Genomic DNA, 11,026 nt, shown 5'->3' with positions numbered 1-11,026 from the left:
AAAATTAATAAAATTTTATTATTTGTCTAGTTATGTTGATGGAATAATTAAAAATAATATAAAATTTTAATTGAAATGAAATCAAACATCATAGTAAAAAAATTTATTTTTAGTTTACGATATATGATCACATAAATATTAATGTGTCATTTGATAGGACCTAAACTAAAATGAAACTTAAAACTACTAGCATTAGAGATACTTTTAAAAATACAAACACGTTTTTTTTATTTTTTTAATTTATGGAATATAAAATGAGACAAATATTTCTTAAAAAGAAAAACCGGGTCTTAATAAAAAAAAATTGTGATGTTTGATCTAAACATTGGAGAAGAACAAGGGAAGAATATCGAAAATCAGGTAACTGATTAAAAATTAATCCAAGAGCACTAGCTAGCTAGTTTTCAACCAATCAATTTTTGGGTACTGTTTTCAAACAATCAATTTTTATGAATACGTTAGTTTTTTTTATATAAACAATTTTGTCAGTATTATGAATATTAACAAATAGGAATAGTAATTTTTCATATATATATATATATATATATATATATATATATATATATATATATATATATATATATATATATATATATATATTGATCGAAAAATATTTTTGATGACAGTAAATTGATTGGGAGTAAGTCAAAGACAATTTCTCAAAAAAATGTACGCATAAGCGTGGGATTGAAAGTAATTAGCGAAGATTGGATTTCGATTGACTTATTAATTGGACAGGCCTAATCGAATAAGAAATTCGAAATAAGTAATCGAGTAAGACATTCGACAGGTAAGTCGAATAGTTATAGTAGTGAAACAGTTAGATGGGAAACGTCTATAATCAAGCGGCCAGAACGGTTACGACCAAGAGTAATTGCATTCAAAGTTATAATTTTGTAATTAATTGTAATTAATTGTCAATTATGTAAGATAGATTATAAATACTAGGAAGCATCAGGGAATAAGGGTTTGAACTTTTACTCAAAAAAACACTCAAACATACTCACATCTCAGTGAATTCCTGAATCTACAATCGAGTAACTTTTCTGTAGGGTTCCTTCCATCTTTTCATTTTATCAATTTATTTTTCTGTGAATTTAACATTTCAAGTAAATTTATTTTTCAAGTGTTTTTTATTTTCTTTGTCCAATTTATTCTTCTGCATTTTAATTTCACAAGTCAAAGTCCTTTGATCCAAAATCAAAGGCATTTTATTGCTTTCTTTTTAATTTCAATGCAAGTTATATCTTATTTGTAAACAATTTTCCTTTCAAAAATTTTATCTCTTTTCTATTTCTTCTTCAATTTTTACAAAGTTTAATTTATCTTTATTCCTAAAACTTATCTAATGAAAGACATTTTGATGCACTTTTAGAAAAATTAGTACCTGCAAAGAGGAGTAGGTTTTACTCCCAAACCATTAGAATCGAATCACCATCGATTTGTTAAAAATCGCAAAACAATATATATATATATAAAAGTTTCAAGAGAAATTAATATTTTGATGTTATAAAAAATATTTATATCTCAAACTATTATATACAAACACATGAATACTTCTATATATAAGGTGTTTCTACACCAAAATGTTTTTTTAGACTTAAAGTGTAGATAATTCATAATTTCATATATCTATTTTTTATTTCAAAAAATAGTAGCAATAAAAGCTTTAGTAAAATTCAAATACATACTATATTAATCATTCTTTTTCTTGGCTATCTAAGTGGTTATTAACTTATTATTTGGTAGTGTGGTTTATTTATGTCATCGGCGATTCGTGCTCCACTAGTGTGGGAGCATTTCTCTTTAATTTCCTATTAAATTTGGTTTAATTTATATATTCAATGTGGTGTTTATGCTGTAAATTCCAATCTATGTATTAATAGTATAGTTGTAGATGCAAATTAATTAAACAAGAAATGAAAACGACATTGTTTATCTTGAAGATTTTCCAGTGTATAATTTGGGAGGAATCTATTCATAGGAAAAGAAATAAACATGTTGCGCAAATCATTGGTTGGATTAAAATTTTATTTCTCTTCTATGCAAAATGAAGACCTAGCTAAGATAAAATTTTAAGATATAGATTTTCTTCATATCCCTAATATAAGTTTTGGAAGAGAAGATAGAAAAAGTTCTTGATCTTTTTCATTAACAAAGTCAAGTAATTAAGAATTATAATCCAAACCCAAAAGATAATTATTGTTGGACTACCATAAAAAACTTTTAACCAACAGACGATTTTGGAGAGAAATTAAGTAAAAAATATAAAATAAAAAAATACCATATTCAATTTAAAATGTTAAAATGTTAATAAATCTCTTATTTTATAAGTTTTTTATTTTTTTATTTTTTTATTTTTTTTATATGTGACTGATTTCATATACTTTTTACATTTGCAAACATTAATAATTAATTACGTGAATTTTATATATTAATTTTGATTAATTGCTGTGGTAATCAGTATTGTTTGACCAATTAGTAAAGAAACTAGGACTCACCAGTCAGCACTAAATCATAATTGAAAGTGCTCTTATCTAGCTTTTTTTTTTCTATCAGTTCAAGCTAAGATTAAATCAACTCTAATTAGTTGGTAATGTGATTTCTTTATCTCAACAACCAGCATGATTAGACCTGTGGACCGTTCTATGTATTCAAAGTGATAGTTAGTGGCTTGGAGCCTTGTTACGGAACTTAATCGAAATCCATATATATTATTATTATGTAATTAATTATGGTTCTGCTAATTAAAGTAATTAATCAATTAATGACTTTTGCACAGTTTGTTGCACATACTGACACAGTTACACACACAAAAACCAGCTTGCATGAGGAGCATGATTCATGAGACAGTAAAAGTGGTGTCGAATCTGTGAACTATTTTGCTGATTTACACATCAAAATCACCATACTACTAGATCAAATTTCAGTATCCATTCGATTTTTTCTTCTGATTGAGTTATGGATTTTCTTAGTTTGAAGAGTTTTAGAAGTTTTTACGTATTTTTTAATCGCATAGGATAATAACTAATTCGTCGCAAATTGTAGCTTTATTTAAGGGTTTGTCATTAGTTAATGAATTATTGCACAAGGCGAAATTTGAACTTTCAATACTTATTTAAATGGACTAGTAAATTAACCACTAAACTAATCCAATTTAATTTTATAAAAAGTTTTTTTTAAAATATTAAATGTTGACTATTGCAATATTAGTTGTGCAATACTGATTTCTAAGACTTTTTCTTCCTAATAAACTTTTTAAAATGAATTAGCATTCAGTATATAACAATTGTCAATATATATATATAAACAAAACAACTAATAACTAAATAACCATAATTTGAAGTCTTTGCTGTAAAACTTCAATATATTAGAATAGAGTTAGAGAATTGCCATCTAGAAAAAGACACAGAACAGAAGAAAAAAAAAAAGTTTAGGGACTAGCAATTTTGTATTTTGTAGCCAGCACTTAACCATCAAAATAAAAGTGAGTAATCTTCTACTATTGGATATAATCTCATACCATTAAAAATATTATTGATGGTCAATTGATGGTTACAAAATACAAAAATTGCTGCCCTTAACACTTCTTCAAAAAAAAATATAAACTACTTTGATTTCTTTTCTTTCTCTCTCTTAAAGCTGAGGATTCTTTAACGGTTGACCAGCAAATTCAGCGCCAATTTCTAGTCATAGAGAAAGAACAAACGAAAACAAAGAGGATACAATTTAATTTGAATTTGACTTTCTACATTATCAAAATTAAAAGAAAATAGTTTACAATTTAATTAATTAACTTCAGTCTTAGCAATTACAAACACACCGAAAATAAAATTATAAGAGTAAAATAAGATAAAAATTAACGTGCAGATATTTTCAGTTGAAATTGATAATTAAAAGTTATTAAAAAATTAATTAAATTATTTAACATTTTTAATTATCAATTTCACGTGAAAATGAGAATCACTCAAATTTTAAATCATTTAAAAAAAACATTAAATAAAATTGAAATTCCAAATAGTAATTTAAGCATTATGATATGATGAATTCATCAGCGCTGTCCATGTAAGCTTTGACCATGGCGGCCATGGTTGGCAACAACCTCCGTTCGAAGTTCAAGCTTATGGAAGCTTCTGTTGCAGCCACAAGCGGCACAAGTGAGAGCTTGAGGTGTTCCTTCAGCTCCGCTAGCCATGAACTCTCTGCAACCGTCGACGGCGTGGCCTCCGATGCGCTCTGCTTGGTTCTTCTCACACTCTCCGTATCTCACATACGTTCTTACGTCTCTTGAATAATCATTGCTTTCTTGGTTCCTTGATGAATCACTGCTCCTCAGATTGTACCTCCTCATGATGATTATGATTATCGATTCAAATTCCTGCATCAAAATAATAATAATAATAATCAGAAATCGGTAACTGAACGGGAGAGAGAGAGAGAGAGAGAGAGAGAGTAAGAGTACCGTGTTTGCTGCTGTGTGAAGATCCCTAACCCTAGAATTATGGTATATAAATATACTTAAGAGAGAGAGTATAAGATTAAACATAATAATAATAATTATTATTATTAAATTTAAGTACAGATTATGTATATCTGGTTTTATATAAAATAGTAAGGGAATAAATTTTAACAAAAAATAGTTAATTACATATGAAAACTATTCCTGATATGAACTGGTTCAGTTTGAATTTTGTGCAAGTGCTACAAGGGAACAACTCAATCATTTTTGTCACACTACTTTGTACTAATGCAATCTTTTATTTCAGGCTTAAAAACTACACTCTTCTTTTCCTATAATTAATTAATTAATTAATTAATTAATTAAAATGTTTGGTAAACCCACGTGTTTGGTATCAATAATAGGGGTGGCATATCTTAAGCATTTTCTTTTGTATGGAAATTAGTGTTTAGTTTTAATTTAATGACATTATAAAATATTTTATATTTTTGTTTAATTATATTTATTTTTTGTATGATTATTTATAAAGTTAATATAAAAGATAATTATTTTTATGGAGATAACCTTATGTAATTAAATACACATATAAAATTGTTTTATACTGACAGATAAAATATTAAAATTAAATTTATAAAAATTATCCACCATATAAAATAAATATAATATTAATATATGTACAAACATTTTTGGTAACAAATACCAATCAAATCCGCCCAAATCTAGCAAAGATTACTGACATAATGTGCAATTGCTATATTTTTTAATTTCTTTCTCCATCTTTTTCTTGTGGTGTTATTGCAAATTTATTATTCTTCTTTTTTAATTTGTTTGATTTTTTTTTTATTCTTCTTAAACAGATAAAATAAGAAAAATTATAAGAGAGTATAATAAAAAAGAAAAAAAAAGAAAAACATGATAAGGAAACAGAAAAAAAAACATATAATTTTTTGTTAAAAAACCTAAAAACTTAGCTTATCGATATATCTCATAAATTTTTACACATAAAATAGAAATAAAAATAAAGAAACTAAATTTTAGTACTTCATACTAAGTATCTAGAGTGATAAAGAAAATGATTATTAAGGCCTCCTCTTAAAGAATTCGAAAATGAATAAAGTTTAGCAGCAACTCATACACACCAATATTCATAAAAAGCAAAATTCTTAAACCAGAAATACTAAAGGGGCATTAGAATTTATTGATTTTTGTCATTATTTAGTCATTATTTTAATTTTTTATTTTAGTAATCTAATAATATATTTTATCTTATATTTTTAAATATTAATGACTAACTAATGATGATAAAAAATAATAAATTCTAATAATTCTCTATCATTTTTTAAAAATTAATATATAAAAAATTTTATGCTGGTTATATTTTGTGTTGTGTTCTAAAATTTTTGTGTTTAATAATTTTACTATGCATCTTAGAAATTACTTTTACTGTTACTTTTTTTTTTTTGTCTTTTTTCTATACTAATGATATGTTTTCTATCTAATAATTTTATGTTGAATTCTGATGATTCTTGATACTTTAAATGCATTTTATTAATTGATGAGTCATATATTGGATTTATAGTCATTCAAAAAATTCTGTACTCAATAGATTCGTTAAATATATATAAGAGAAAAAATATATTGAAAAAGAAGTATACATACATAAACATATGATTTGATTGAATTTAGTTAAGAAAAAAGCGTTTGACCGTCTAACATTTCTAAATAAATAATTACGCTTTGGTGTCTTTTTTATTGACATAAATTTTATTAATCCATTTACCATTATTTGTAAATATAATTTACTTTAAATGAAATTTGAATATATAATTTGATATGGATATTTTATTTTTTTTTATTAATAACTCCATTTCAATAGGTTAATTATAATTAACTATGGATGTCAAATTAAACTCTACATTAGTTCTTAACCACTTTTTGTATGCAATTACTATCTCACGGCACACCTTTTTTGTCACACGTTTTAATAATTAACTAGGTTTTGGAAGGTTTTAAAACAACACGACTTATAATCTACTCACATGTTGAGTATTGTAGAAGTCATTTCCAATGGAAGATAAACCAATTATTATTGATTAAGGTTAATATATGATTGATTAGAATGATAAGTATTCATTTTCTTTAAGTAGTTGGTAGAGTTTTAGGTTAGGGCGGCTGAGTTATGAATATAGAATAATTTATACCGGGTAAAATGCTCAATACTCAAATATGATTTTAACTTTTCTACTAAAAGTGGGTTATAGATAAATTGTTTGGACACTTGTATCTAAAAATGTTTAAATATCCAAAAGCGTTTTTAACTTTAACTACATAAATAAATAAAATGTTTCACTTCTGTTTAAACCAGTGTTCTGAAAATCGAACCGGACCGACCGGTTCGACCGAATTAATCGAAAACCGATCATTTGGCCGGTCTGGTTGATCTCTAAAACCGTGTTGTAGAAAATCAATTAAAAACTGATCGAACCGACGGTTAACCGGCAAACCGATCAAACCGGACAGGTTTTTTAAAGGCCCAATTCGTTATGCACATGGAGAACGGCGTCGTTTTGCTCGAAAATAAAAAGGCAAAAAGCAACATACTCCCTCCCCCTTCTCTCTCTCACAAACCCAACCCTAAACCCTATCAGAGCATAGGAGCATGCCAGGATCCCTCTTCTCCATTGCCGAGATACTCTCCGTCAAACAGAGGCTACCGTCGTCGCCGGACTAGCCTCAACCGAGCCTCCCACTTCTCCCATCGGCGTCACTCACGTGCGCAGAACCCACGGGCACGTTCGTTTTCTTGCCGGTGCTCTTCTTTTTCAATCGCAATCCTTTTCTTGTCATCACGGTGGTTCGTTCTCCTCTCGACATCTCTCCTCAAGCTCTCTCTCTGACTTCACTCTCTCTCACCCTCACCCTAGTCGCATGCATTGAGGAATCAAAATCAGAGTTCATAGCCTTAGCCAGTACCAACACTCACCCTCACCACCTTCTCCATCGCCGAAAACTCACGTCGACTCCGGTGTTCACACAGTCACGGTTCTCTTCCTGTGCCGCCGATGTTCTCTTCCTTGATTGGTGATTTTGTTAACAGGGGAGGTTGTTTTTGTTGAGTTAATTACTGTTGATTATTGATAAATTATTGAGTTAATTTTGTATAGTCTCCAGTTTTTCATTGCTTCAATTTCATTTTTGCGAGTTGATTGTTTTTCTGGATTAATTTTTTTTATTGTTGAAGTTGTTTGTTGTTTTTCTTAGTTAATGGTTGTGCTTTTTGGTTAATTAATTTTTGAGTTATGTTGTTTTGTATTATACTGGACAAATTGGAATGAATGATCTGATAATTTTTTTGGCAAGAGAAGGTCAGATTCAAGAGTTGGGCATCAGTTTCTTTGAAGTTCTTCCAATGTTCCTCGTTCCTTTCCTTTTTTTTTTTATTTAGCTGGTATTAGATCTTTTGTATTAGGCTTGTGTTAATTTTTTGTTGTTTTTGGGCCTTGGACCCCTCCTCATCATCTAGAAAAAGAAAAGAAATTAATGTTTTCAAATTTTTTTATAAACTTTGATGTTTCATGAATATTTAATAATAAATTGTAGGTAAGTTATATATTAAATTTTCATTTTTTTAGTATTTTTCTTTTATATTTAATTAAATCGGTTCAATTACGGTTCAACTCCGATTGAACAATTAAACTATTGAACCAGTTACTCGACCGATTCATTGACCGGTTCGGTTCTCGCAACTTTGGTTTAAACCAAAGTTTGCAATCAACTATCAATTTAAATAGCTAGCATGAAGTCGTTTATCAAATGTAAATTAAAGTCAAGTATGTTTGTGTCATAATATATATCACTTTCTTTGAATAACTTTATTGGAAATGTTCGGTAACAAAAAAAATAGCCAAAAACAGTCATAACTTACCTTATTTAACATTCATTAATTGTTGCGACAATTAATGAATACTAAATAAGACAAGTTCTTGCTGTTTTTTTGTCTTCCTAACATTAAATATAAGAGAAAAAATATAAAAATTCATTAATCACTTAAAATTTCGCAATTTATTATGGATGTTTATGTGAAAGTATTTATATATAAATAAAGTAATTAATGAATTAGTCTTGACACAAAATTAAAGCATAATTCACTTTCTATGTCCTCATCACTAGATGTGATTTGATTGTAACTACCACTCAACATATATAATTTACTCTTCGGCTAGATTCAGTTTACACTAGTTAAAATCAATCAAGTCTAAAAACAATTTGATTGAACCAACATATATATATATAATTCTATTCATCACCTAGTGAGTGCGAAATCTTATCCAAATGCATTCAAATAATAATTTAATCACATATGTCTGTGTCACTTATTTCATGTTTCAACCTTGATAATCAAACCAAAAAGATTCCCCAAAATACATGAGAAAAGCCTTTATAAGTGAGCGTTTGATTTGGTAAAATTAAAACTCTCTAATTTTCACCTAAATAATGATTAATTATACTTATTGACAAATAACAATATATATAATTTGATTATAATATCCTCATCATCACACATATCATGCATGGCCCATTATAATCTTACTTAGCAAATAACAATAATTGTATATACAGGATTAATTTGTGGGGTGCATTGATTCGATGCAATATGAATTGTCTGTTTATAGTGATTAACCTAATATGTAAGCATCATTATATTGGCAATCTTTGCCAAAGCTGTACCACAAATTCAACATGATTTTTGTTTGCATATAGATGTAATTATATATGTAGGATCCATCCACATGTTTGAGAAATTAAGAGCTTTTTCATGTTTTGGTTTTCTAATTAAATTACTTGGAATAGCCCAACAATTTGTCAATTTGAATTTTAATTTATACCTTGTTTTTGAAACTTCTAAATTATTGTAACATTGATGAAGCACTAGTGGGGCTATTTTCACCCACTCAAACATTTATCTTAATTTTGGGTTGGGCCCGCACTTCATTGAAAAGTAAGTACCCAAAAAGATAACAATTTCAACATGTTAAAATTAACTGTTTAGACCCCTGACCAAAAAAATAAGAAAAGTTTTAAAACTTATTTGCATTAAGTAAGTGTTGGAAATTCGAATTTTTTTTTATACATATAATAATCTATTTACTAACGGCAGATTCTTAAATGGAGTTTAGATCCATGACAGATTAGTCATTGACATGTCCAATCCTTAAATAGAGTTCAGATTCACGACAGATTAGTCATTAACCTGTCAGGTTAAAGAATACCATAGACATAAAAAAAAAAGACTTAATATGCATTACATACAACTACACAACGTCTTAATCTAGTGGTTATCTCTAGAATTTGGACGGTTCAATCTACTCTCCTAATTAAAAAAAAAAAATTCCCTTACCCTTTAGACTATATTCGAAAAAAATACTACTGAATATTATGGTTCTGTTACGGTCCGGCCCCAAGTCAGCGCGGGTCGACCCGACCCAAGCAATACCCGACCCGGACACGCGCCCTCCAACCGACCCGGACACGCGTCCTGTACGGCTCACACACGGCTGCAGGACAGCGTCCTTGGGAATATGGGCCTGTCCCATAAGGGGCCCACTACTGACATATATATAAGGGGAAGATTGGCTCTTCCCCCGAGGTACGTCATATCTTTTCAACCTTTCATTCTGCTCACCTGCACATTGCTGACTTAAGCGTCGGAGTGTCTTTGCAGGTGGCACCCCCCCTCGTCGTCCATTCACCAGCACGAGTGCCCGCTAGCTCGGCAAACCCCCGATCAGCGCGACCAAGGCTAAGACATCCTCACCTATCCCCCTTGCATCCTCCGTCCACCCGATCTGTTCGGAACCCGACCAACGAACATTGGCGCCGTCTGTGGGGAAACCCTTTGCCTGAATGGAAGTCGCGCCAGGTCCCGGCGACCGAGCTCGAGCAGCCGGAGCGGAGGGGGCAGCCTCCGTCGCCTCGCAAAGGGGAGGGCGGAGATCCCCCCAGCAACACACGAGAACCCGACCATTCGGGAGAACGGGCGGCGATAGCGCCATAATAATGCAAGAGCTACGCCACAGAGTCCAGAATCTGGAGCGGCAGCTTGCCGACCGGGAGCGGGACGGACGGTCGACCGATCCGAGCTATACCCCGTCTCCCGGGAGCGAGGAGGAAGACTCTCACCGAAGCCGCCCGCGGACGGAAGCGGAGAGCTCGCGGGAGGAGTCACCCATAATGAGGAGACGAAATGACACGATCATCTACTCCCGCGGCAGACCGACCCACCGAGCGACAAGAGGTCGCGAAGACAGAAGAACTCGACAACCTATGATAATGGGCGCCACCCCGTTCCACCGATCTATCCTCGAGGTCCGGCTGCCGAAACACTTCGACAAGCCAACGGACATGAGGTACGACGGAACTCAAGACCCTCTAGAACACCTCACGGCCTTCGAGGCCAGGATGAATCTAGAGGGAGTGGGGGACGAAGTGAGATGCCGCGCCTTCCCGGTGACCCTAGCAGGACCGGCGATCAGATGGTTTAACGGCCTCCCTCAAGGTTCCATCTAC

At 31.0% G+C, this 11,026-nt stretch overlaps 1 protein-coding gene across 1 annotated transcript; it reads right to left on the bottom strand.

Annotated features, from left to right (window-relative positions):
* Positions 1–3,829: 3,829 nt before the first annotated feature.
* LOC130977014 (mini zinc finger protein 2-like) lies at positions 3,830–4,551 on the bottom strand. Its single transcript, XM_057902009.1, has 2 exons — positions 4,463–4,551; positions 3,830–4,378 (listed from the first exon to the last, which is right to left on the bottom strand). Exons 1-2 carry the CDS (start codon positions 4,544–4,546, stop codon positions 4,052–4,054), a joined length of 411 nt encoding a protein of 136 aa, XP_057757992.1. The 5' UTR covers positions 4,547–4,551; the 3' UTR covers positions 3,830–4,051.
* Positions 4,552–11,026: the final 6,475 nt, after the last annotated feature.

The sequence above is a fragment of the Arachis stenosperma genome, chromosome 4 (genome assembly GCF_014773155.1).
Source record: "Arachis stenosperma cultivar V10309 chromosome 4, arast.V10309.gnm1.PFL2, whole genome shotgun sequence".
Taxonomy (NCBI): domain Eukaryota; kingdom Viridiplantae; phylum Streptophyta; class Magnoliopsida; order Fabales; family Fabaceae; genus Arachis; species Arachis stenosperma.
Note: the sequence above shows the minus strand (reverse complement) of the source record. Positions and strands in the feature narration are given on the sequence as shown.

What these genes read in the sequence shown, in the direction of transcription:
- LOC130977014 (XM_057902009.1), bottom strand. Translation starts at nt 4,546, where the DNA reads ATGTTTAATCTTATACTCTCTCTCTTAAGTATATTTATATACCATAAT. An exon ending in TTCACACAGCAGCAAACACG is followed by an intron (nt 4,379 to 4,462) that starts GTACTCTTACTC and finishes ATTTTGATGCAG; the next exon opens with GAATTTGAATCGATAATCAT.